Source organism: Dreissena polymorpha, chromosome 12 (genome assembly GCF_020536995.1).
Source record: "Dreissena polymorpha isolate Duluth1 chromosome 12, UMN_Dpol_1.0, whole genome shotgun sequence".
In the NCBI taxonomy this organism is placed as follows: domain Eukaryota; kingdom Metazoa; phylum Mollusca; class Bivalvia; order Myida; family Dreissenidae; genus Dreissena; species Dreissena polymorpha.
This window is the reverse complement of record NC_068366.1, coordinates 66,626,911-66,654,614: the sequence shown is the minus strand read 5'-3', so window position 1 is coordinate 66,654,614 and position 27,704 is coordinate 66,626,911. Positions and strand designations below refer to the sequence as shown.

General features: G+C 34.5%; 2 protein-coding genes across 2 annotated transcripts in view; one reads left to right on the top strand and one right to left on the bottom strand.

Moving 5' to 3' along the window:
* Nucleotides 1-264: 264 nt before the first annotated feature.
* Nucleotides 265-4,647, bottom strand: LOC127853383 (RING finger protein 150-like). The gene is made up of 7 exons (XM_052387874.1): nucleotides 4,464-4,647; nucleotides 4,175-4,268; nucleotides 3,923-4,051; nucleotides 3,646-3,712; nucleotides 1,700-1,760; nucleotides 978-1,151; nucleotides 265-712 (listed from the first exon to the last, which is right to left on the bottom strand). Exons 3-7 carry the CDS (start codon nucleotides 4,032-4,034, stop codon nucleotides 662-664), a joined length of 465 nt encoding a protein of 154 aa, XP_052243834.1. The 5' UTR covers nucleotides 4,035-4,051; nucleotides 4,175-4,268; nucleotides 4,464-4,647; the 3' UTR covers nucleotides 265-661.
* A 20,956-nt stretch (nucleotides 4,648-25,603) lies between these two features.
* LOC127852244 (neuroplastin-like) overlaps nucleotides 25,604-27,704 on the top strand; it is a 55,402-nt gene continuing 53,301 nt past the window's right edge. The window contains exon 1 of the mRNA XM_052386138.1: nucleotides 25,604-25,749. Within this exon, the coding sequence (XP_052242098.1) occupies nucleotides 25,665-25,749 (85 nt within the window). The 5' untranslated portion in view covers nucleotides 25,604-25,664. The remainder of the gene's footprint in view (nucleotides 25,750-27,704) is intronic.

The following is a 27,704-nucleotide window of genomic DNA, read 5'->3' as shown; positions in this document are numbered from 1 at the left end:
CAATGGCAACTGTTCGGACTAAGTTATGGGCACGTGTCCGAACAGATTATCAATATCCTGCCTGCCATTTCTGATAATCACTATGACCTCCCGGTATTATTTTCATTGCTATTAAACATGCTTGCATTCAAGTGATCCAAAGCTCGTGATAGATTTTTGATGACGCCACTTGCGTCACACAGGCCGGGCAGATTCAATGCCTGTATGTTATCTCGTAGAGTATGCTAAGCAGTGGTTGGAAACACGTAACACAACAAACATCTGTTGTACAAGTAACAGAGAGCAATTTAATTTACACGCCAACACTATTGTATTGTAGCAAGTATGGGATAAAAATCAAATAATGATGCATGATTCAGGTAGCACATTTACGAACGAATTTATTTATATAACACGATGCGTACATGTATTGCACACTAGGAAATAATATCTTATTACATATGATTTAGTAAAACTGCAACATTAAGTTAGTTAACACAATTCATTTTTCAAGTGTGTGAGCACCTACGGTCTTTACGAACGTAATTTGGGAAAATTAGGTCAATACTTGTATACACAACTGAAAGGTATGTTTGTATAACGCATTATTATTATTTACAACCCTGCTGAACAAATGTATATTTGTTTGGTATTGTGTATCCGGAGAAATTGCGACCACGGGCTAGTTCTCTATACGTAGACGGCATACTGGACAACTTCGGTTTTCCTGAACCTGAAATAATTCGTTTAAATAAGAGTGTATATACATAATTAAGCACTTAAAGACAAACATATGTTAATAACTTTATATTCAACAATACAACCATTTATTTATATCTGGTGTCTATCGTCGACAACAAATTTGACATTAACATAGTTAACAATATGTAATAGTCTATACTTTGCACTTACTGTAGATAATTATTTACAAAAACATGATACAATACCAACCCAAAAACACTGTATTTGCTGTTAACGAAATAAACAAACGAACTTACGTTCAGCCATGTGTCGATGCATCCTGTATGGAACTTATGAAAACACGGTAGACATTTAATAGAATTTGATTCATTGCATGTATCCATACTCTCAATACAGATGCTGCAATTGTCAACGTTTGCCGAAGATCGAGTCCGGATCTGCTTACCTCTGGCGACAGTTCCTACATGCATCTTTAGCAAAACAAAAAATATCGATGAACCTATACAGCAAGCACAATTGTCATCTCTAGCGACCTAAAATAATACCATTTTAAGCAATTGACGGACCAGTTAGTAGCATGTAGCCAAGCAAACACATTTTAAACTTTTTTTTAAATATGTCGTACATATTTGTAGAAATTAACACATATATTGTTGACGCTGTTATCGGATCTATTGTAATAAGGTGCAATTTAAAAACGTTCACCATGAATTTAATAACGGAACGCTTTTTTGTCATTTTAGTACAACCATTTATGTGCATTTTACAAATATGTGGTTCCCTTTAACATAAAATTTGTAAACAATACTATTGAATGAATATCTCGGACTAAAGCGCCATCGTGTAGGTGCTGTGCGGGTAGTGTGTTGTTTATGTAAAAAGACCGTTCTCATACATACCAATGTCTACAATAGTATTCATTGAAGGGGATGGGTTATTTTTGTTTTTAAAAAATGAAAATTATTAAATCATTCGTACACAACAATTGTAATAAAGTAAACAACGTCAATAATCTTACCATCAGAGGGTTTGCTTGCATAGCCTTTTCAACAATCCTTCTCGCTTGAATAAACGCGTCCCTACAAAGTTTTCAAAGTTATCATGCAATTTAGTTTGACAGAAACAGAGCCTAACATCAATTTTAAGAGTTTCTTCAGTGTATGTGTAGCACAATAGCGATTGTGGAATGCATGTTTCAAGCTAAACGAATAAGTTTAGTTTGTAAACATTCATTATTTGAAAAGAAAACTATTAGTACTGTGCAGGAATATAATTCATTGTTAGTGTACAAGAAAACATTTCACTTAATCATCGGGCGTTTGCGGGATTGTCCTTTATCAATGTTTGAAATATATTGTTATTGATATTTAATATATTTACTTATCATTGAAACAGTAACTGTAATAAATTTGTACGTTCGCACTATCAACTTCATTACAATCAAGGCAAATGGGCCCCCTATAAAGCGAGACAGAGGCAGGCAATAAATACAATTTGTAAACCCCGTGATATGTACTCATATAAATCTATATTTAAGTGGCTCTATACCACTTTGACCGTCAATATACCCATTAGACCGCATAGAATATGCACCAGATGTACTATTTTAACTGTTTTATTTATATATATTTTTTAACTTGTTATACTATTACAACTAGTTACTGATAGTGTTTGCTGTTTTTCCTTACAAAACTCTGCTTGTTCTTTCTCCTTTGTTTTTTCTTCTTTCGACCCGCGCATTCTATAATGACGTGGTTGTTTGTTTGCAAGCGAAACAAGCAAGGTCATGTTGTTGAAATATTAACTGTTGAGGCAAATACCGGTAAGCCTTTAGCTTTTATGTTCTAGTTTTATTTATATTCGTTACGCCTTCTTCATTTCTAACTCGCCAAATGTCTAGCTTTATTGACGCATCTACTTGTAAAAGATATTTCTTAACATTCGTAAAAATGAGTCGTTAATAATTAAATGTGCTGCTTAACACGCGGCTATAACGTTCAAGGGTCTCTGTCATATTCTAATTCAACTTAATCTCATCGTCACTCATTCCGTCATTGTATACTCTTTACAATCTTCCGTGGGGTCCTTCAGCAAGTTGGTTCGATGAAATGGCATATGCCTAAAGTAAGTTCCATCAGACATTTGTGATCTACAGACACATTTTGAAGCAAATGACAGAGGTTTTCTTATCAAGCGTATGAAATGTGCCACCGCCACAGCGTTAAATTACGTCAATCCTATTTTAATGTTTGACCTGGATCATCGAGCGTGTTTAACCATAATATTTCTCGGAACGTTTTACGAAATCGCTGTATTGAAAACGTTTCGAGTTCTTCAAACGTCTTTTTTAGCATTTATTCCTAAATCCAAAGATGTCTTAAATGACTTCAAACTGTAATACTTAGGTCATCTTGATTCAAAACTAGAATTCAACTTCCAGTGTGACTTTCTCAACACAAAAATACCAAAGAACACAAATTCAATTAAAGAAATGAATTTGTGTATCAAAATTTTGGAAATGGGGTTTAAAGATTATTTTTTTGTGTGGAAAGTTCTCATAAATAAAGGTAAGTGTAACTCGCATACATAGGTTGTATCAATAACAAGCTGGATTGCTTCATGTCTACTGTAGAAAGCTCATTGTATGCGACGTTTTCTGAAGGATGTCTGTAAGTTCGATATGTGTTCATGTTTCTTCAAAGAACTTTACGATCTGATTGTCCTGCTTGTACCACATTCGAATATTGTATTACATACGATGATTCAAATAGGCCGAATTAAGAAGTTTGTAATTTGCTATCATAAAATGATTTCAAAACACGATTAACGTATTTAAACAACTGATGGAAGATATGCGTTTACAATAAGAAGCATTGTTAAGACTGATAACCACCCTTACGATGGAGCACTATGTCGGCTCTGTCAACTACAGCAGTAAATACTTGCTGTGTAAGACACACTTACGACAAGGATCGCCTGTTCTGTTGACCGGTCACTGACATTTCATCTCTATGCTGCCATGCCGGTTGATCTAATCAATTAATAACAAGAAAAGTACACATGTTATTCAATATCCTTGTGTTCAAAATTTTCCGATACATTTAATATAGATAAAAGTAAAAAGTAATTAGTTTTGTTAATTTAATAAAATGTGTATGTTATTTACAAACTTATAATAAATTTTCTGACAGGCAAAATTAAATTAACAGAAATAAAGCCCAAACATTAATTATTTGTTTACTTATTTGCTGCGCCTCGAACATCCCACGTCTCTGTGCGATATTTATTGACATGGAAACCACTACGTTTGATGAAGAAGCCTCATTGCTCTGGGTCGTCGCATTTTTTCCCATATTTCTATGGAAATAACCTAGAAAATTACAAAATGGCTACACGTATTTCTCATTTTCTTGAAATATCAAATATTTAAATAAATGTCGACGTTTGCAACGGAGATATTTAATCAAATTGTTCAATTTAATATATTTAGAACCTGTTGAATAGTTTTCCGCAACGACCCGCGTTTCCAGACAACCGATCCTCTTCTTGCAAGGTCAGCGCAAAAGCTCGATCTCGCTCTTCTTGTTCTAGAAAAGCAACTGCCAAAGTTCGATGTTAAAAATAACACAGTTCACCTGTTTTATGTCCGAACGTTCATGCATTTTTAACATATGTAATACATACAAAGTATATTTTATTTAATGAATTATAATGTAAAAAATAAACTGTTTAATGCACTATTGCTGAATAACCATAAGGCTCGCTCAATACTATTGTTTTACCCATCTGCAATGCCTCGAATATCCTTCGTCTCTGTGCGATAGTTGTTTCCATGGAACCCATTACGTTGGATGAAGTTGCATAATTGTTCAAAGCCGTCGCATTTCCTGCTATAATTCAATGCAAATTACCTACATAGTTAGAAATACCTTGGAATATGTATTGGTTTGTTTCAATATGTAAATTATTTAAACGGAGATTATTTAAATCATATGGTGTACATAAATTTTGATTCAAACCTGTTAAATAGTTTTCCCCATCGACCGCGTGTCCAGACAACCAATCCTCATCTTGCAGAGTCAGCGCCAAAGCTCGATCTCGCGCCTCTTGTTCTTGCAGATCAACTGCCAAAGTTCGCTCTAAAATAACAAAAAAACACTTGATCTATATAAGAAACTTCATATATGCCAAACACATGTTATACAGAAAAAACTATTCTATTTCATGCAAGTAAGTATTATGTGATGTTAAAAGTAGTATGTAATAAACTATTCCATGAACGACCATAACACGCACACATCACACAGTTTTACCCATCTGCACTTCCTCGAATATCCTCCTCTGTGCGATAGTTGTTTCCATGGAACTCATTACGTTGGATGAAGTTGCCTCATTGTTCAATGCCGTCGCATTTCCTCCTATATTTCGATTAGAAAATACCTACGAATATGTCTTTTTTATATTTGTTTGTAATATATTTTAGCAACAGTTGTTTAAAACGGTGATTACTTCAATCAGATTGCGTTTATATATGACCTGTTGAATTGTTTTCCCCACCGACCGAGTTGACAAACAACCAATTCTCTTCTTGCAGAGAGAGCGCTAAAGCTCGATCACGCGCCTCTTGTTCTTAAAGAGCAACTGCCAAAGTTCGATCTAAAAATCAAACAAAACACATGATTTATGTATAAACTTTCAGACATTCGTAACACATGTAATACAGTGTAAACATGTCTTTTAATGCAATAAAGTTTCATGTGATATACAAAGAACCGTGTTATAAACTATTGCTGAACATCCATACGGCGCACACAGCACACTTGGTTTACCCATCTGAATTGCCTCGAATATCCTTCGTCTGCAAATTGCAACCATACCTTTGTTAATAATATCCAGTTGGGAATCCTGCATTTTAATGCGCTCGTTCTGCATAGTAACAAGGCGGAGTAGTTTTACCCTTTCCTCTTCCTCCCAAATAGCTCTGTTCCTATGGTTACTGCCACCCTGACCTTGGTTTCCTGGGACATGATATTCATCAATAAGGAACTCACGCCCGATTTCCTTGACAACATCGGGGAAGTTGTTGTCGAGGTCGTACATTTCTGCGCTGTTGTGCTTGTGACTAGTCTGTCGAACATCAGTGTACACAGGAATGTCAGGTTTTTGCTGATAGTGGTTTTGTTTTTGCCTCGCGTCTTTTCTTGAGACTGGCTGAAAAGCTGACGAAACTTTTGGAGCAGTGTCCGAGTTGTTTGATATTTGCCCAACAGAATAGGACGAGTTGCTTGATCCATTTGCCATAGGAACATTATTGGGTTTAACACCAGTATTTGACGCTGATGGTATTTGCTGTTTGTGGTTTGGCATCGGCTGTGTAATTGCTGGAGTTACATGGGCAACTTGTTTTGAATCTACGAGTCTTTGATTTGCTGGATGTGGTAATGTACTGAAATGATTATCTAGTGGTTGTGGCAAGGAATGCATCAGGGTTGATGGCTGTGGATGTTCATATGAAATATTTGGTGGTCTTTCATGCGATGATGACCGCTGATGTGTTCGCATTAACGTGGAATTCTGTGATGCATAAGAGGAATTACTTGGCATTGAATTACTGTCACTTGTCAACTTTTCTGGCTGTCCTAAAAATAAATTTTTTACAGGTGGTGCAATTAAAGCAGGATGTCCATTGTGCCGCTGTGAATCGTTAAACAATGCCTGCCTTGGACCACCATTTGACTTCCTTCCAACGCTGAATATTAGCGACCGCATTATTATTGCCTCGCTCCTCTTAATGGGTGGCGTAAAACTGTGTGCAAACCTGTCGGGAGGATTTACACCTGTATTCTCCTTTTCACCACCACTTTTATGCTGCTTTCGTGTCCCAGACTCATACAAAATTAATTTCACCTCCATCGCAAACTCGCCCCATTTCTGTAACACGATTAAAGGACAGTCCGTGCGGGCTAGGGGGCGCTCATTTTCCCTCCATTTCTCAATGAGCGTGAAGCGCCCAGTTTGCCCCATAGCTTTGACGAGTGCAATAACAATATTCTGGCAGGTAGTATTATCAGTAACACCGCTTACAACCCTTTTGATTCCATCCACCCATACCTTAAGCTCCATTTCGATAATATTTCAGGTCATGTTTAGCACATAAAATCCATGTAAATTCAAGTTAACCATCATTTCACACTGAACAATTCCTCAAGCTGAAATTAAAACCTCCAAACACACATACTTGCCACAAAACTGTCATTTTTATGTTTCATTGTTACAAATACATCATTCTTAAGTGTGATGTAAATTTGGTCTATATATACACCTCATATGGAGAAACATCTGTCGTCTGTCCGATTAAAAGCTATGTTAAAATGAAGTAATGGTGGGCTTAACATATGCTGGACCTCTGTCTTATATCTTAATTACCAATTTTATCATCAATGTTCAAATGAACTATTTGTTTACGCAATCACTTAAGACGATAAAGGAACTCTTATATAAACAACTGGTGTATTATAAAGACTTTATCGTCTAATAACTAACACTCTTTCTATCATCAAACATACAGCCTTTGCCATGGGCAATGTTTACTGTCTATAAACTTATTAAGTCTTTTAATATGTTCTTTTTTCTCAGTGCTGTCTTCGAAATTCCAAAATCTTCAATTAGGAAGTCTCGAAAATAAATCTTTCTGTATTCAAATTTCACAATGTTGTCAAATCCAGTTAATTACCCAGTTGATAATTATAGAAGAAAGTCTCATCTACTTCACTGCACCTGATTATGGCTAACACCTGAAAATAGAAGGTTGAAATTACAATATCATGCTCAAAGGTTTACAGATAAATAAGGAATGATTCTCAATACTTTCATTTTTTAAGTTTCTGTACTTAAATTCCCTTTAACTTGATTTGTTACTTCCAAAATTGACGCATCATGATCACAAACTTATTCTACAGATGCAACAAGTGTGCATTAATATAGCCCTCAGCTCTGGGAAAACAGGGTTTAATGCCTGTGAAGTATACACAGGCTAGTCTGGAAATACACTTTCTTCCTTAACTTGATATCCGCTAAGAAGAGACTTCCTTTAAAAAGAAAAATACCATAAGTGCGGGAAGTGTCGTCCCTGATTGGCCTGTGTGCACTGCACAGGCTAGTCTGGGAAGACATGAGAGGCAGATGCATTAAAGCCAATGTTCCCAGATTGAGGCTCGCATCATTAAAATTATGGAAGACTATCCTGATAATCTGTGCAGTAACAACTTTGAAGAAGATCATTATCATTGCCAAACTTTCGTTATACAGCAAAAAATATGTGTGAACCATTTTAGTAACCTGTGATATATTTAGACATTTTATTGTGCTTTGTTTTTACGGATAGTGCATTTAAGACAAGGGCTGTTAGTAAAACATGCATGCCCCCCATATGGGCTGTCAGTTGTAGTGGCAGCCATTGTGTGAATACGTTTTTGTCACTGTGACCTTGACCTTTGACCTTATGTTAGTTATCATCCGGAAACCATTGTACTATTTCGAGTCACTGTGACCTTGACCTTTGACCTAGTGACCTGAAAATCAATAGCGGTCATCTGCCAGTCATGATCAAGGGGGAGTGAGAGGGGGGTATAATGTGGGGTGTGGTAATCTATTAGATGTTTAAAAAAAAATGGGGGCCGGGGGGGGGTAGGGGTGGTAGGAATGAGTTAGGGGGGTATAATGTGGGGTGTGGTAATTTATTAAATGTTTAAAAAATAATATAAAAAAATTGGGGGGGAGGGCCGGGGGGGGGGTAGGGGGGATGGGAGGGTGAGAGGGGGTATAATGTGGGGTGTGGTAATTTATTAGATGTTTAAAAAAAAATTGGGGGTGGGGGGTAGGGGGGGGTGAGAGGGGGTGAGAGGGGGGTATAATGTGGGGTGGGGTAATTTATTAGATGTTTAAAAAATATTTTTTTCGGGGGGGGGGGGGGCGGGTGGGGGTAGGGGGTTGTAGGGGGAGTGAGAGGGGGGTATAATGTGGTGTGTGGTAATTTATTAGATGTTTTTTTTTAAAAAGTTTTATTTTGGGGGTGGGGGTGGGGGGGTGGGGGTGAGAGGGGGGTATAATGTGGGGTGTGGTAATTTATAAGATGTTTAAAAAAAAATTGGGGGTGGAGGGATAGGGGGGGTGGGGGTGAGAGGGGGGTATAATGTGGGGTGTGGTAATTATTAGATGTTTAAAAAAAATATTTTTTGGGGGGGGTGGGGGGTAGGGGGGGAGTGAGAGGGGGTATAATGTGGGGTGTGGTAATTATTAGATGTTTAAAAAAAATATTGGGGGGGTGGTGGTGAGAGGGGGTATAATGTGGGGTGTGGAAATTTGTAAGATGTTTAAAAAAAAATTGGGGGGGGGGTAGGGGGGTGGTGGGTGAGAGGGGGTATAATTTGGTGTGTGGTAATTATTAGATGTAAAAAAATGGGGGGTAGGGGTGAAGGGGGAGTGAGAGAGGGGTATAATGTGGTGTGTGGTAATTTATTAGATGTTTAAAAAATATTAATTTTTTTTTGGGGGGGTGGGGGTGGGGGGTAGGGGGGTGGGGGATGAGAGGGGGGTATTATGTGGGGTGGGGTAATTTACAAGATGTTTAAAAAAATTGGGGGTAGGGGAGTAGGGGGTGGGGGGTGAGAGGGGGGTATAATGTGGGGTGTGGTAATAATTAGATGTTTAAAAAAATTGGGGGTGGGGGGTAGGGGGGTAGGGGGGGAGTGAGAGGGGGTATTATGTGGTGTGTGGAAATTTATTAGATGTTTAAAAAAATGGGGGGTGGGGGTAGGGGGATGGGGGTGAGATGGGGGTATAATGTGGGGTGTTGGTAATTTATAAGATGTTAGAAAAAATTGGGGGGACGGGGGGTAGGGGGGTGAGAGGGGGGTATAATGTGGGGTGTGGTAATTGATTAGATGTTTAAAAAAAATTGGGGGTGGGGGGGGTAGGGGGGAGTGAGAGGGGGGTATAATGTGGGGTGTGGTAATTTATGAGATGTTTAAAAAAATTGGGGGGGGGTGTGGGGGGGGGGGGGTTAGGGGGGGTAGGGGGGAGTAAGAGGGGGGTATAATGTGGGGTGTGGTAATTTATTAGATGTTTTAAAAAAATTGGGGAGGGGGGTAGGGGGGCGGGGGGTGAGAGGGGGGTATAATGTGGGGTGTGGTCATTTATTAGATGATGTTTAACAAAATAAAAAAATTGGGGGGAGGACGTTTCGGGGGGGGGGGAGGGATTCTGGTAGGGGCGTGGGGTATTGTTTGGGTGGAGTCCATTGTGGTATTCAGGTAAGTGTTGTTTTGTCAAAGTAATAATAAAATGTGATCATAAAAAATAACAAATGATCTCCCACTGACATGAACATATATCCTCTATTTATTAAACATGAAATTTAAACTTATTGCATTTGTTTCCCCTGTATATAAGAAAGATATAATAGTGTATTACCCCCCCCCCCCCCCCCCCCCCCCCCCCCCCCCCCCCCCCCCCCCCCCCCCCCTGTCCTGCTTATATTTATATTAATCAACAAAATTAAACATTAACACAATATTTAATATACAAAATATACAAAAAATCTCATATTCTGATAATATTTTACTGCTTCACTTTATTTTACTCAAAGGATGCTGTTTCATTGGACTGATAATTATAGATTTAGGATTACAGACCAGTTGCTTCAGTTATATTGTTCAGAGTTCGCCCTGTCGGCCGAGTATGCGTTCTTGAGTTATCGTCCAAAAACCATTTTACTATTTCGGGTCACCGTGACCTTGACCTTTGACCTAGTGACCTCTAAATTAATAGGGGTCATCTGCGAGTCATGATCAAAGTACCTATGAAGTTTCATGACCCTAGGCCCAAGCGTTCTTGAGTTATCATACGGAAACCACCTGGTGGACGGACCGACAGACCGACCGACAGACCGACATGAGCAAAGCAATATACCCCCTTTTCTTCGAAGGGGGGCATAATAAAATGAACTATGAAATATTTGGGGGTAACAACACAAAATCAAAGATAATGGTTATTTGGGGGTTATCACACAACATCATAGATAATGGTTATTTGGGAGTTATAACACAAAATTATAGATAATGGTTATACCAGTATCTTTTTCTATTTTGTTTAAAATAATAGGCCAATATATTAATATTTTCAGTAGAAAAAAATATCGTTCCATGTAACTTCATTGAGTGCCTTTAACACTGAAATTCCCGACGCCCTTTGATGCTTTGCATCAATACTTATCTTGTAGTATGCTTATAATATGAATATTTGACCACAGTGCGTTGATATTGTTATGATAAAAAGGTTGGTCATGTTGCATCAAGATGAAGACAAGTTTTACATCTGTTGTTTTTACAATATTTGTATACGATTTGATCTGCTGATCTCATATTGTATACGAAGTAAATTTTTGCCCATATATTGTGTTTAAAATCTTAAGTTTATTTGAGAAATCGGTGTCGTTTGGAAAAAAGGTACCAATAACAGGTTTTAAAGCTTAGATCCGTTGCAGAAGTAAATCAAACGTGCGAGTCGTACTTCGAAAAATGGTTCTTCATATCATATTCGTTTACGATGGTATTTAACCCATTTATGCCTAGTGGACTCTCCCATCCTTCTGAATTGAATCAATTTATTTCCAAAATTAGAGATTTTAAGTATATTCATTTCTATATTTAGAATATTTCTTACAGAAATTCCTTTAAGCAGACAGTGCAGACCCTGATGGGTCTACGCTGTTGGCGAAGGCCTTTTCTCTACACGCTAGGCATAAATGGGTTAACATCTGATCGAAATTATATTAAAGTATAAAAACTAAAACATATTGTTCCAGCATAATTAAATATTTGTAGTCAGAAAATGAGCATAAATTAATTTACTGCAGCGCAAAACATAAGTACGCATCAGTCAGGTCGGTTTTATTCTCTTACTTAAAGATCATTATGAATTTAGATTAACTTAATATGTTTGATGTTGTTTTACAGAAAGCCACTCCAAGTTTAAACGGTGACCACTGTGTCTAAATACTAACATTTTATATACTGTAATATGAACATTTCATTAGTAATTAAACCAATATAAACTGTCAACGTACGTATAATAATTACGGTGTGTGTTCTTGAATCTATGTCTTTTGTAGTGTACTGACATTATATCCTCGTGTTACCTTTTGAATGTGGATGTTGCCTTAGATAACTAAAATGATAATACTAAGTAGTTATTAATCAAGAAAACATGAATTGTCAAAACTATTGAGCTCATCATAATTGGAACTAACTGACAACAAACAGTTCTTCTCAAAATGTAACTTAACATAAAATGTTAATGCATTAAATGAAATATTTAGATTTCCTTACGATGATCATCATTTTATAAAGTTTATTGACAGGGCGGTCTTGGTCTTCACGACTACGTCTTTGGGTGAACCAAAACTTACAAAGATAATTTGAATTTTACAACTTCTTAACGCTATCTGGTAAAACGATAACCTTTATCAAGTACACATACCTATTTACACAAATAAAGCAAATGTAACCGTTTACTGACTTTTTGCTTTCATCTGCCAGGATCGATTTCCGTCATCCGGTTGCAAAATCACATGATGTCACACGGGATTAACACAAATTAGATAAATTCTTATAAAACGCAACAGTCTTTAAATGAAGAATCATGAATAATAGAGCAAAGTTTGGGTTTTTGAAAAATTAGAGTAAAAAACTAAATATTTTGGCGATTAGATGGTGTCGAAAAATGAAGTGTCCGAAAACTTTGAGTAATTACGGTAAATTCAAATCGTAATATACCTACCCGAATATTAATCCTCGATGATTCGAAAAGCGAATCAAACATGTCCATCTGTTTGAATACACACTATGTTTCAAAATAATTGCGAAGTATAAGGAATGTGCGCATTAATCAAATGCCCTATCCCCACTAACCATGATCACGCTTAACTATTGTCAAGTGTGACTATTTGACATATGATATCGATACTTAAACTGATGTACATTGAAGGTATAAGGTGTTTCTATTTATAATCTACGCACTTTCGAGAGCAGATTGATTAAAAAACGCGTTAATTCATTTTATCTTATTTAATTTATTTATATACATATATTTATCATATAACCAGATGAAATCGATAGTTAAACATACATCGTATAAACTTGAGCTTTATACTATCGCTATTTTTAGATCTATCAGATTAGGGGTTTTCCAAAAGGTGGAGAATCTGTTTTTGTCAACTACGGAAAAACAAAATTGTCAAAAAAATGCGATATTTGATAATTATTCATTGAAAATAGGGAGGAAATAATAGGATGAATAGAATATTATATGATTTTTTGGATAACGATCAAGTTTACAACGCTCGGCTCGAACCATCTCTCCCTCTCCCTCTCCCCCTCCCCACCCCCCTCCCTCTCTTCTCTCTCTTTTTCTCTCTCTCTCTCTCTATTTATATGTTTATGTCTGCAATATTTTCTCTTTATAATATTTGGGTTAAATAGAACAGTAATGTACATTTACCTGATGATTTAAAATGTGTAAAATATAGCTAGTGGTGGGATCCCTGATAAATATTCTTTTCTGATATCATAAAATAGCTTACACGACACATACTTCTAGATTTATTCTTATTACTTATTAAACATTACATAATTATCTATTGAGAGTAGCAATCGGTTTTATTTTTAATATCTGGCCCCCCTTTTTTCTTCCGCCGACCACGAACAAATGGGAGAATAGTATTTTTCGAAGTTTGCGATGCATATTTGAACTAAAACAAAGTTTTACGAATTAAAGAATGTGAACGACAAAAATTCCTGTGCTTAAAAATAATTCCACGAATACCAAGCGCTACTGTTATATATTAGATTGAATGGCGTTGAAATATTCTTTTATTTCGGATAGTCTTAACCATTAAATTCAAGTTTGACAAAAAACATTGTCAATAAATTTTCCGTTTAAACTGAAGGCGGTTACTACGCACGTGATCAATTACAATTCGCATAGACTACAGGCACGGTAAACAACATGGACTCGCTTGTCAGCCAAACGTTTTTAGAAAACGGTATATAAACACGAAATGGAATTACCTGCGTTAACGGTAATAAAATCGTTGTGTAAATGCTATTTTAGGAAACAAATCTTGTTTTAAGCTCCGTTATAAATCCGCTGAAAAAAAAATCTTAAATATTTTTTGTGTGATCAAAAATATGATATATATTTAAATGTTCAATATATTAACAACTTCTAAATTTATTATTTAATTTTAAATATTGTATTTATCAAATATATCTGCCATGTGTCTATTCTGGTACGTCCTTGCCAAAGTGTCTCTCCTACTCTGTTCGTTCATGTCTATATATGAACTGTTTCATCGAGGGATAGAGTTTCTATATTTATGACAATAAACGTCTCTCTGCTCGATATATGTATATAATTCGATTCGTTAGAAATGGTTTGTCTGTCCTTTTCTATGTTTTGTGGTAAATGCCTTACAATGTATTATTTATTTGGTACAACATATATTTTATCCAGAACTGCGTTCACATATTCATAAAAAAGACTGAGCTCACATACAGCTATCTCGCATTTATTTAAGAAGCGGTATTATTTCATCGCCCATTTTGAAGTGCATGATATTTAATAGCACAATGTGTAGAAACTACAACAGGCGGTGCATTCCCTTAAGACGAACGTAACACGCAATTGCGATTCTCTCGAAAATATAAAGTGGACAAGTTAGTTGAGATAGTATAGATTATGTTATGTTCAAATATATTATTTACTCATAGTTAGCTCATCAAGGTTTTAATATCAAGCGGTCAATATTACATAGAATTTCGAACGCGTTTGATGCACGCATATCGTATGCTTGATGCAAGCGTTTGAATGGCAGGATATGTTCCCTCTCCAGATGCTCTGCTCCCTTCATTTGCGCCTTTGACCATTTACATGTTTAATTTGAACAAACTTGATTGTTTAGCACTTTTCCCCCTACCAATCACACAAACAAACACAAAAATTAAGTTGTTTACATCATTTTTACAATTATACAGCTTGATTCGTTAAATTACCGGCGCAAACAGCTTTTATTTGAGTTCAAATTTGGCGTAAGGACTTGGTCTGTCATAAATATAAATACCGTAAAAATACGTTCTTTAAACTTTCATAAATAAACCAAAAAAAATGTATTCTTATTGTTACATGTCCGGTTTTAGCGTCCTTAAAATCAAGTTAACCACTTAGTTTAATTAACGCTTCGTTTCGATCGCTCCAAGGCGGATACAATAGTTGTATTAATTTATGTTTGTTTTTGTCCTGTGTTTTGTCATGTGTCTACTTGATAAAAATGTGTTCACCTGCCCTATGCGCAGGCGCTCGCAGTGTTGTAAGATTTATCTCATGTTAATGCAACTTGATTTTTTATACTTATACAACTATTAATATATATTGCCAAAACATACACGGCTGAAGTAGGATTCTAACGCAATCAAACAAAGACTAGTTTTACAAGATAGTCAAGATATTCCCTAATGCGATCACCAGATTTCAAGAAACTTTTGGTGACCACATTTTGACCCCAGTTGACCCAAATGTGAACTTTGTCTATATAGTGTAATGAAACATATTTTGACCAAGTTTTATCATGACTAAATAAATTTATTTTTCTGCGAAAGTGGTTACAATTTTAATCATTAACCCAAATGACCCAGTCTTTGAACCCTTCATTAACAATCGCAAATTGCTTAGATATTGCTAATAAAAACTTTCTGACCATGATTACGCACTATTTCATCAAAATGGCATCTCGAGAAATAACAAGACCAACGCGAGGACGCACCCCGCACGACGACGGGCGTGATTACAACAGCTGACATTGCTTGCTCAGGTTGCCGTATAAAACAATAGTGACTAAACGTTATGAAACGAGACTTATGTCTAGAGAATTTATTTAATGCGTATATAAGAAACAATTCCCGTATTATTGACATTAATGAACCAGCTTATCCGTCGAAATGTTCATTTTACAATTTACAAAGTACTATTACCAATGAATGTACAAGTTTCACCATTTCCTTTTCCTCTTTGAGGTGTATTGCCTACATATGTATTGCTAACACCATACTACGAATAAAATATATAAGAAGGTAAAAGATGCTGACTACGCATTTGTATACAATTATAAAGATTATACTTGTATTCCAAGTTACAAGTCACAAATATATTTCATGTAACTTGCATATTTTTAATACTGTGTATATTTTGATTTTATTAGCAATACTGACATGAATATATGTACAACTGTTATGACATCACTCCTTACATTTAAGTCAACACTTGTATATGTATAGTGTTAATTGTAATAGTGTAAATTACAATTGCAGATAACACATTATTTTTATATAACTTATTGTTTCTTCATCTTAATCCATTTCTTTTAAACTTCACGTGCAGTATTTGGTGCCCGCGGGGAGGCTTCCAGCGTGGGTGTAAAGACAAGATGCAAAACTTTGGATACCGCATTGACGTATAACTTATTCAACTGTGAAGGATAGGATGTGTAGGTAGATCATTTTTATAGAGCTTGTTGCAAAAGTGTGAATACTTTTGATTAGTTTGCGGTGTGGTTTCTGAATTCGCAGATGTTGCTGGTGGTAAACGACATGTCAGGCTACTTGAGCGTCGAGGGAAAAAAAATTAAAAATATATTTAAGTATTACAAGTATTTTCCAAATTATCGACGAAAATCGTGACGCAGACTTATCATTTTAGTAATTTAGAGTGACACTTATCTATAAACAAACCTAAATTTGTGTCAATTTTAAGTCAGGAGATGAATTTGTTACTTTGAACAGAATACGTTTTTAATATATGGCAATCTGTTGAAGAAAATTATTATGTGCCTAATTGGAACAAACCCTTTTAAAAGAACGGTCTCACTCTATTCCTTTCTTCAATAAGCTTGTTCGGTTACATCACGGTAAACAGTTTCCGGTGTATTTTGCTTATTGTGATTATAGCACTAGTGCGTTATTTTGTTATCAACGTGTATTGTATTGTGGTAGTTGGCTGTCAGTCGTCCAGCGTCTTATGTCGTCCGCCGTCAACACTTTGATTTAAAAGATATATTAAACTTAACCAAAACCACAAATTTTAATGAAACTTGATAACAGAAATAATCCACTTTAAAAATTCTTCAAATCGTTCCGATCCTTGGTTGGATACCAGATCTAATACACAGACTTTAATTGTATACAATTTACAAAAATCTCCTCTGAAACCGAATGATCAAAGATTTGGTATTTGTTGTAACATCTTAAGGTGGGCACATGCAGATCGTGTTCAAATGATTGCACTGAGGTCAACATCGGTCCGACCCTACAGGTAATTTGTTTTCCATTTATCTATATAGTGCAAATTTAATAGTATCCTTATCTGAGGCCGAAAGGTTTAGTTGCTTGGTAGGTATCACTGATATACTGTTATCTTTTAACATACTTCTCGTTTTTAACTGAAAGTCTCAATAGTTCAATATTTGGTTTGGAACACTGTACGGTTTTTCTCTACAAAATGTGTTCAAATAATACCTTTGGTGTCCAATTGGCACAAACAGGGGAGGGGGGGGGGGGGGGTACATGTTTATCTTATATGCAAAGAGGTAAACAAAAATCTCATCTGAAGCAACAAGATTCAAGAGAACCTTGTTTGCCTTAAAAGTATACATAGGTTAAACTGCAAAACACGTCTGCTCTTCAACATCAAGACCAAAAGTTTTGACATGTGTGATGTAATATCGTATATGTTCACACTAAGTGGTTTGCTCAAATTATGCCAATGTGGTAAAATTGGCCCCGCCCTGGGAGGCGCTTGTTTTCCTTATAAGTATGTAGATATTACCTTAAGTATTTCCTTCTGAAACAGCCAGTCCGAGACGTTAAGTGTTTTAAATGCAGTTACAGCGTTTCCTTAAAATTCCACTGAGTCTTTGGAACTCATTGACTACATAATTGTTGCGACTTTAACCAATTTGAGTATGTCCAAATATGTTGATAATATTGAAGACCTCGCTGTGTGTGTCTACCCCTAACTCATTTTAAAATTAAAATATACTTCGTATCATCAACTAAATGTAAATAATCATTCTGAAAGTAAAATACAACACTTAACGACGTTTATTGTATTATACAAACTTGACAATTGAAAAGCTCACCTTCAAAATGACATGCTCAACTTTAAGATGATATCAGGGCAATATGATAAATTGAAGTCTCTGACTTGTGCCCATTCCTATTTATTTCTAGTAAAGTCATGATTTGATAAATTTTGATTACAATGTTCATGCGGGAAGATGTAAAGTATGAATAAAAAGTTTATAATAGCCTTCTTCGTTTTCGTAAAATCCAATGCACACGATATTGTATTATTATAACATAGCGTTGAAACTTACTCCGATCGAGCTAATTTTAATACACGTATATATTTTGTTTTGTGCAGCTTTTAGTTTCAAAACCTGAAGCTGTTTTAAGCCCATGTGCATGAGCTTAACAATTGAAGTATGTAAAAGATCATAGAAAGAATAATTGAAGAATTGACTTTTGAAATATGTTTATAAATTATAGTTAAAATTATATAGTTTATAGCAGCCAATGCGAATTATACCAAATTGATTGCAAACAAAGATGTTTTGTGTATCCGTTTAAAGTTGCGCTCAAATTATATTGTACCAAAATAAAAATAAATATTGCACCATATTTTTTCTTGTAATAGTACCTAACTGTATTACTGACAAACAATTAAAAATATCTGCGATTATTTATTCTTCCAATTTTATTTTATTATGTTCATGATATGCACACACTTAAAAATATTTGTTAAAGTTGAAGAGGCATTTTCACGTTTTGGTAAATTGAAAAAAAAATATAAAAAAATGTTTCAGATTCACAAAGTTTAGTTGAAGTTTTGATATTGGTCTGTATGTTAACTACGAGCACACATAATTTACTATTTTAGTTTACAAAGACATTGGCCAAATTGGTCTAAAAAATTCCAAGGTATTCATGTATGTAATCTAATTGTGTTTAACATTTTCGTAACAATCACCACATGCAAACTTGTATATGTACACATAAAAGCTACCTATACACAATGTTTCAGCTTAATATCTTCATCCAAATTCAATTTTCATTTATTTTTAATAAAAGTGACATTGACCACATAACTTACCCAAAATAAGCATACCAGGACTATATATAAGTAATCTATGCACAAACTGTCAGTGCTCCGTTTACATTAAAATTACTTACTGGAAATCATTTTTTATTTAGTAAGATATACTTTGACTATCACTTTGCTTGACCTAAATACAACACCATGCTGGATCTCCATTAAGGCTACCAAATCACACAATTTCAGTGCATTATTTCAATCCAATCTGAAATTATTAAGCGAATTGCAGTTTGTTATTTAGTAACAATGATTTTGACCTTGACCTAATTTGCCTCCAAATCCCAAGGTAGATATTTATGCCAGCTACCATTACAACCAATGTCAGTGCAATATCTTAATCCCAAAAATAATTATTGAAAGGAAAATAATTTCCACTCAGATTAAGTGTTGATAATTATAATATTTAGCATTTCATTTGTTCATGTTTTAACAAAATATTATTTAATCGGCCTTTCCACGTTTTGGTAAATTGACAAAATTAAAATAATTTGTTTAAGATTCGCGAGTTTTCGTTGTATTAATGATATATGTGAGGAAGAAGTTATACTCAACATTTATCACGATCTAAAATATCCATTAAATGCATCTTTTAACGATTTAAACAAGAGATGTGTTTGTCAGAAACTCAACGCCCCCTACTGCGCCGCTTTGATTTATGTATTTATTTTTTATCATTTGGCTGATACAGATATTTATCTCCCGTTAAAGCTTATTACCTCCCTTGGATATTATTTTTACCTTTGACATTGAAGGATGACCTTGAATTTGACCTTTTACCACTAAAAATGTGCAACTCCATGAGAAACACATGCATGCCAAATATCAAGTTGCTTCCATCAATATTGCAAAAGTTATGACCAATGTTAAAGTTTTGGTTAAAGTTTTTGGGACACACACACACAGTGACACACACATACAATGACAGACAGGCCAAAAACAATATACCCCCGATCATTCGATCGGGCATAAAAACTGAAAATTATAAAGCGTCGCAACGCAAATCGATTGAAAAATTCGGAGAGTTCTGTTGTTGTCGTTTTATTTTGATTCACTGCGAGGGTTGCTAATATACATACATCATCCATTGTATGATCACGGATGGCCGAGTGGCCTAGTGTTAGACTTTTACTCTAGTGGTCAGTGGTTCGAGCCCAGTTGAGAGTTACTCTGTTTTCTTTCTTTAATTGTATTCGAGTTTTATTAATGGAGCTTGATAGATCCAAGGTTTACATTTATCAATATAAAGCATTTAATGACACAATCTGTGAAAAGGCCCCTTTAATGATCAAAATGTAAACACTGTTTCACATGCTTTTAAAGGGACTGTCCAACAGTCAAAAGCGTCGTTCGACGCGAATCGATATTTTGGCGAACTACTAGGATTGCTTATATAGCTAAAAATACCTCCTCATTTGACGTGAGCGTGGACGGTCGAGTGGTAAAGTCGGGAGACATTTTACTCCAAAACTCCATGACTCTAGGGGTCAGTGGTTCGAGTTCTGTGGAGGTTAACGTTTTTTCTTCTTTTTTAAAATTGTATTCTTATTTTATACTGGTGATTTTTAGTTCAAATGTTTAAATTTATCAATATAAAGCATTTAAAGCAGTAAATGACAAGCTTTAATACATGCCAAAATCTGTTGGACAGTCCCCGTAAAGGATTGAGTAAGATATGAAGATTTTTTTGGTACCGAATATTGTTATTTACACCATTTTATGATCACATTACAAATCGCGCATTTTTTTTTTCATAAATACAATCAGAAACAATTCTTAAGACGTTGTAAAAAAGTGGCAAGTAAAGTATATCTGCAGGTTTACTTATCTTGATTGTATTTATGTAGATATAATTATATATTAACAATCTCTTCTAAAAACAATACGCTAATTGTTGTTGATATATGCATTTCTCATATTAATATTTTCTAAATTGTACAGTGAATACACATATTGGAAACATTGTCCTTTACGAGTTTCTTTATTCATATAAACTTCTTACTTTGTTCAAATGAGTAAACTTGTTTCAGGAAGAAAATATTTGTTTTTTTACCTTCATCTTTGCATTTGGCTCTTGAGATTCATCTTGATTTTTAGTTTTGTTCCACGTATATTTCAGAGTTCCTGTTGCAATAAGTTAAGCTCATAAATGTTTGTTTCGTTAATATTGAGTCCTTGTGTTTCAATTTGATCTTAAACAAATCCATATCCTTCCTCTGTTTGGACTTGTAACATGAAAAATATATTGTTTGTCTCTGATTTCCATTAATATAGTTTCTAAAAACAGGTTATCTTTTATAGTAAACTGCAACAAGTTATCATCAATAGAATTCCGTAGTTCGGTGTTATAAACAAGTTAGAAATGCTGTTTTTTCTGTGTTTTGTTTTATTTAATATTCTTTAGATATTCTGTATCATGTGAAAATGAGTTGTTGAACTTCCAACGTCCTTTACAATGGGTTACTTCAGATAGATTTAATTCTTAAATTAAAACTGAATGGGTGGATATGTAGCTAGCATTCAATTTAGATTGTCTAATGTGTAGCACAAGATTGCAGGACGTAATCATGTCTGGCTTGCTGAAAAGTAAGTGGTTTTCTCCATGTACAATGGTAAACATCACAATTGATTCAACTAAACGTATATATCAAGCTTCTATCATTTATAACAGTAGAAAGGAATTATCTGGACCTGCCCAGATTTTTATAATTGGAATATAGTGGGGTCATATGGTGAAATGATTGTTCACGTTTTGATAAAAGCAATAAACTTGGCACATTTGTAGATTTTAGTATTTTATTTAATTTTAGCTATGGAACCATCTCAAATTTTCAATATGGCCGCCATTTTCATTAACAAAATACTTATAATAAATGTTTTTCTTGCAAATATTTTTGATTATCAGCATAATTAGTAATAAAGTAGTGTAATATTTAATTTGATTTGTAAAAGATCGCGACAAAAAATCAGCACCTCGATATTTTCTCCTTTTTTTGATAGGTTGGCGGCCATTTTGAAAATGGCGGCCTTTTTGAAAAATATGAATTGGGTCCAAAGCCTTTTTTGTCTTAAATACTTTAAACTACCAATGAGCAAAGTGGTTTGCTTTTATCAAAAAGTGAACAATTCCACAGAATACAAGCACCATATGTGGTGGAGGCTGTGACCGCGGTTCGATTTTAAGGCAGCTTTAAGGTCTGAAAGTGTGAACTCGTTGAATGCAGTTATTTCTTTATTTAAGGACTGACACAATATTTTGAGAATATTATACAAATGAAGCTATCTGTAAATACAAAAAAAAAACACTTGCTTATATAACATAAATTCAATGATAATTGAAATTATGGATTGGCCGGAGTAGGAAAATCCTATTTTTGGTACTTTATGCGGCCATTTTGGAAGCCATTTTGACTTATATGCAATATTTAATTCCTTTTTTTTCATGTAGAAACATATTTTAATTCATTTACAACATAAAACAGGTAATTACAATGCCAAAAACAGAATAGTTTAATCAAATATGGCAGTAACATGTAATTGCCTAAAATTTGGCGGCCATCTTGAAAATGGCGGCCATCTTGAAAATTGGAGATGGGTCCATAGCTAAAATTGAATAAAATACGTTTATCTACAAATGTGCCAAGTTTGTTGCTTTTATCAAAAAGTGAACAATACCACTGAATACAAGCACCATATGATCCCGATAATAATCTCATTTAGTATCTTGTACAAGATTAAAATTCCCACATATGATATGGGTGTCATTTCCAAATATGTCTACTTTAGAAAAAAGCTCATCATAAAAATGTGATATGTCGTTATTGGGTCCTATAGATATTCTTAATCTTGTATCTATAAGTAAGTAATTTCCATATTGGTCTGTGTTTTTGGTATGAATTGTTACTGCTGTATTATTTTTAAACAAAATGCACACCCGTATAGAGTTAGAAGTACCATGACTTAAATATAATTCCCCGTCCCATTGCTTAAATACCTGTCAAACAGACGTTTATTCGAGCAACCATCAGGTAGGTAGCCATTGGCTCATTGGTAAACGGTATTTTTTTACATAAAATAAAATGATGACCGACCATAAATAGAATGCAACCGATATATGAGCTACCCGATAACTAAGTGAACTTTTGTATAATAATAAAAAAAGGCATTGTAATGACAAAACGGATCTAGTTCGTTTGATTGACTTATTTTTTAATTTTCTATGTGATAAAAAATAAAGCATAATACACTGATAGACGTTATCAACAGGATATAGTTTCTTTATCCGAAGTTATTTTTATTTCCGGTTACCATTCAACGAATGATATGTTTAGGTCACTCTAAAACCAGTTTAAAATTAAAACTAAAACATAATTTGTGTATATTGCATTATAAGAAGTGTGTTCCAAACAATTACAGTAATCAAAATAAAACAATCAACTTATCATTTAACAAAACTATAAAACGAACCCGGCAATGCAGTAGCATCAATACTTATATGTCTTTTTTGACGATGCTGGAACAGTGTCGTCTAAGGTTTGATAACCAGTAAAAAAAATCTTCACAATGGGGACCTATGTAAAAGACCGAGCCAGTCCGATTGAGATAACTCGATTTTTCAGTTACTTCATTTGGCATTCGCCACTGCGTAGGAGATTGCTCGTTGATTTTCATTGATAACATTCTCCTAGCAGAGTTGTCGTTCGTGTTGGTAAAGGTAAATATTAATAGAACAGCATATCCTGGGGAAACAGATTCAATAAGTGTATCAGAACGTTAATTTAAAATTAGTAATTTTACATCTATTTTATTTTTATGGACCAATGAAACAACTATATATTTTCTCTATTTTGTTTGATATTTGTTCTCGATTTAGTAAATAAATTGCGAATAAAAACATGTAATATTAACTTTTTACGTGATCACAAAACTAAAGAATGCGAACAATTTCGAACCTGCAAATTGCTATGATATATATAGATATAACAACATTTGTTTGCGTAATTGTTCGTCCCGCTAGCGCAGTGGTAAGGACGTTTGCTTTTTCACCTTTACGACACCGGTTCGATTCCCGCTCCCGGCGCAATGTTATATTTTGTCTGTTTTGTGGTCACCATTCCAGACAGGTGTTTTTTTCCGGATAATCTCATCCCCCCGCAGCATTTGACCATATAAAAAATTAAAAAGTATTTCAGTACAAAACAAATAGCTGGAAATTGCAGCTATCATTCAAAATTCGTCCCAACTGTCGCCAATCTAATCTTATTAGGTAGGAGTGCTGGACACACTCCGGGTCCCAACATTATGCAGCCTCAGCGCGGAGGTAACTCATTACCTTGGAAAAACACATATACACAGACTGGGTGCAGCATAGGCGCGTATAGACTCGAACAAGGCAACAAACTCAAGTGCGGGCACAATCATTTAAAATTTACATATTGAATACGATATTTTAACAGAAATTACACAACCACCTAAGTGTACATACCATGTTTGATATTTCGTTCGATTGTTAGATTTCAGCATATACATGTATAAGGTCATTTCGCTATTAGTTAACTTATCCATATGTTCGTGGGCGAACTCGGATAGTCAAGTGCTCATACGATTGAGCTCACATGGTCCGGCAATGTGCTCATACCTACTTTCGAGAATCATCATGAAGGTATTGCCATACTTAATGAACAAGAATGTGACCCGCCTCCCAGTTTCGCTCAATGGGTCAAGTTACCCACGGGTACTACTTCCCCGTACCCCTAAACTTTGTTTCGTACCAAAAATGTTTCGTACGCAAATTTTTTTCGTACCAATTTTTTTTCGTACCCAAAATGTTCGTACCCAAATTTTTTATCGTACCCAAATGTTCGTATCAACATACACAATTGTGGTGGTATAGATAGACTTAAATTGATGTTTTATATCCATCCTCTTCAAAAGCATCGTCACACCAGTACTGTCAGTACTTTGATTAAACTAACGCAGCGTACACAAACGTCATAGTGTACACACCGGTCTTACTGACAAAAACGTAGTGACGTCACCATCTATGTATAAAATGTACAAACGTTTTAAGACGTGAAAATAATGTCGTACACAGGAAATAGTCTTGTTACGTCATGATCAAACAAGCTCCGATGCATGCTTTTACTAATCATGTATACAATTTCATTGCTAAATACTCATGAATATATCACATACATTAAAAATACATTTTGGCTGATAGCTATTCCTGTCCATGCAAAAATAAATAAATAAAAAATTCATAAAGACCGTCGCACTTCAGTGCGTTGCCCAATAACCGTTTACGTTTATTTTTTCTCAAAGGACCCTAGATAAGTACAGTGTATATACTTTTGAAGAACACATTTAATTAATGAAAAATAAATATCACAAACTCAAAATCATTAAATACGTACAGCGACCTAGTGAAAGGTATAGTCAGTTTTTACTTCTGCCGGTACGAAGTTGTATAATTTGGTGAAGTTTGGCAACATGAAACAAACATATTTTACGCCGAAGCATAATTTAGGATGTGTTGTTGCGAAAGCATTCTGAAAAATAGATATACTCGGAAATGCATGGCCAGTACCTATCGCTTTAATTGTCGCCTCTCCAGTATACACCGTGAGTATAGACCGTGCAATAAATTCCGAAAACTAGACATATACGCTAAAGTGCATCACTTCCGGTTTGGCATGCGCAGAGATATTCGGCAATAGTTATTTATGAGAGTTCATACATCAAGGAACGAAATGTCAAAATTAGTGATTTTCGTGTTATCTTTTGTTGGGTTAGTGCAGTGCCAAGAATGTAAGTAAATATGGTTTTATTTTTTTTTATAAAAGTGTATCGTTTCTTAACATAAACAGAATAGATTTATAATGTAATGCAGAATGGCTTTCTTAGCTCATCCTGTGTCATGAAGCTATCATTGTCGTATCAGCTGATCGACCTTTACACTACTTGACATGGATAACAGGATGGATCCAGATTCATGAATTTTTTCCACATGCAGTAATGTATTTGTTTGGGAATGAATGGTCTACAAGTCGTAATATGAACTCTGTTGGCGTATTGCAGCCTCTGCTTTACTTAGTCTTATTTATAAGACGCGCAAAGAATCTAGAGATACTTTTATATGGGCAAAATGCTTTGGAACGTCTTATCGGGGAAAAGTCAAAAATGTGTTGGAAACCAGATAGTTTAAATTTTCATCGATTTGCGTAAAATTGCAAAATAACATGACCAACTCATTCAGTTTTAGTTCAGAAGTCCATTTTTACCTCAAATATCGTCGAATTGAAGTTGGAAAGGCATAAGTTCTTCAGTTAAACTTCTGCTTAAATCGCAAACCAATCATTGACCTGTAGCCATGTCATGAAACTGATTTGAATATGAACCAATCAGAAGAAGGCATTACGGTGTAACATGTACGCGTAATTTTATTTAACATGAGCTTTTAACACCGACTTTTACCTAACTAGATCTAGTATGCTAATCTTTGTCGATTTAATAAGTATATGTTAAACAAAGATATGGTGCAGTTTCTATTCACTGTTCTAAGTTTCAGCAAGTTTTTATGCATGTCTTTTTCGCACCCCTGTCTGTGTTGTTTTATTTACTTACATCCTACGTTACATAGGAGCACGGTATACAGTACTATCTGTATCAAAATTATTTGTGTAAAGTATAAAAATAGAAGATGTAATTTATTTCAGAACTTTTTTATTGTCAATTTAGAAAAAAAAACAATGCTAAATTAATCCAGAAAAGTATAACATCGGTTTACTATGTAACACTCTGCGCCACAACAGACGAACGCAAACTGTATTGTATGCTGTTTATTCTCCCACTTTAAACCAGATGCTTTACATTGAGGTCGTGTTATCGATTTATATCTACACAGCGAGCGAATCAAGAGATATTAAAAAATTGAATAGTGGTTGGATTTAAATTGATCAGGCGTGCAAAATTCAAAGTGTCATTACATAATTTCTACGGAACATTATCGAGAAATGAATTATCTACACAGGTATGTAAATATTATTGCAATCTGTTGATAGCATGAACCAATGATTTTTTTAAACATAAATAATTGATGTCAAATGACTGCAGGAATAATATTTAAGGTATTAGAAAGCATTTTCTTTTTGTTTTAATGGATTACTTTGAAAACTCTATTTTTTATGAATTTTTTAGCAACAAGGTTTAATGAACTTTAAAATATTGTTATTGAATTTCTAACCAAAAACTGGTACCATGGCAATACAATCCAAATTCTAATGCTTTTTCTTAATAAAATATCTCCTATACTAACTAGAAATACCACTTTTGATCAGAAAATTAATACAAAAAGATGTTTTAGTTGTTTTTAATTTCAATAAGCATATTGTTTACGTTCTGTTCATATCTTCCTAACAATCTGTTATGTCATCATTTTTATAGGACAATATTTAATGTATTGTGTTTTATAATTTTGAAATGAAAATATTAATATTGTTTAAGACTAATAAACAAAACATACTGATTAAAAGTGATTTTGTTGTAATTTTATAATTTTGAAATGAAAATATTAATATTGTTTAAGACTAATAAACAAAACATACTGATTAAAAGTGATTTTGTTGTAATTATTGGCATTTTATTTTACATGTGTAGCAAGTTTAGGTAAATCTTTACCTATGTATTTTTTTCAAACTATATACATACAATTAACATTTTTGTACCAAAAATGTGTTATAAGATAAAAGTTTCTCAATTTAAAT

What these genes read in the sequence shown, in the direction of transcription:
- LOC127853383 (XM_052387874.1), bottom strand. Translation starts at nt 4,034, where the DNA reads ATGGGAAAAAATGCGACGACCCAGAGCAATGAGGCTTCTTCATCAAAC. An exon ending in GTTCGAGGCGCAGCAAATAA is followed by an intron (nt 3,713 to 3,922) that starts GTAAACAAATAA and finishes TTAATTGATTAG; the next exon opens with ATCAACCGGCATGGCAGCAT. An exon ending in GCATCGACACATGGCTGAAC is followed by an intron (nt 713 to 977) that starts GTAAGTTCGTTT and finishes GAATTATTTCAG; the next exon opens with GTTCAGGAAAACCGAAGTTG.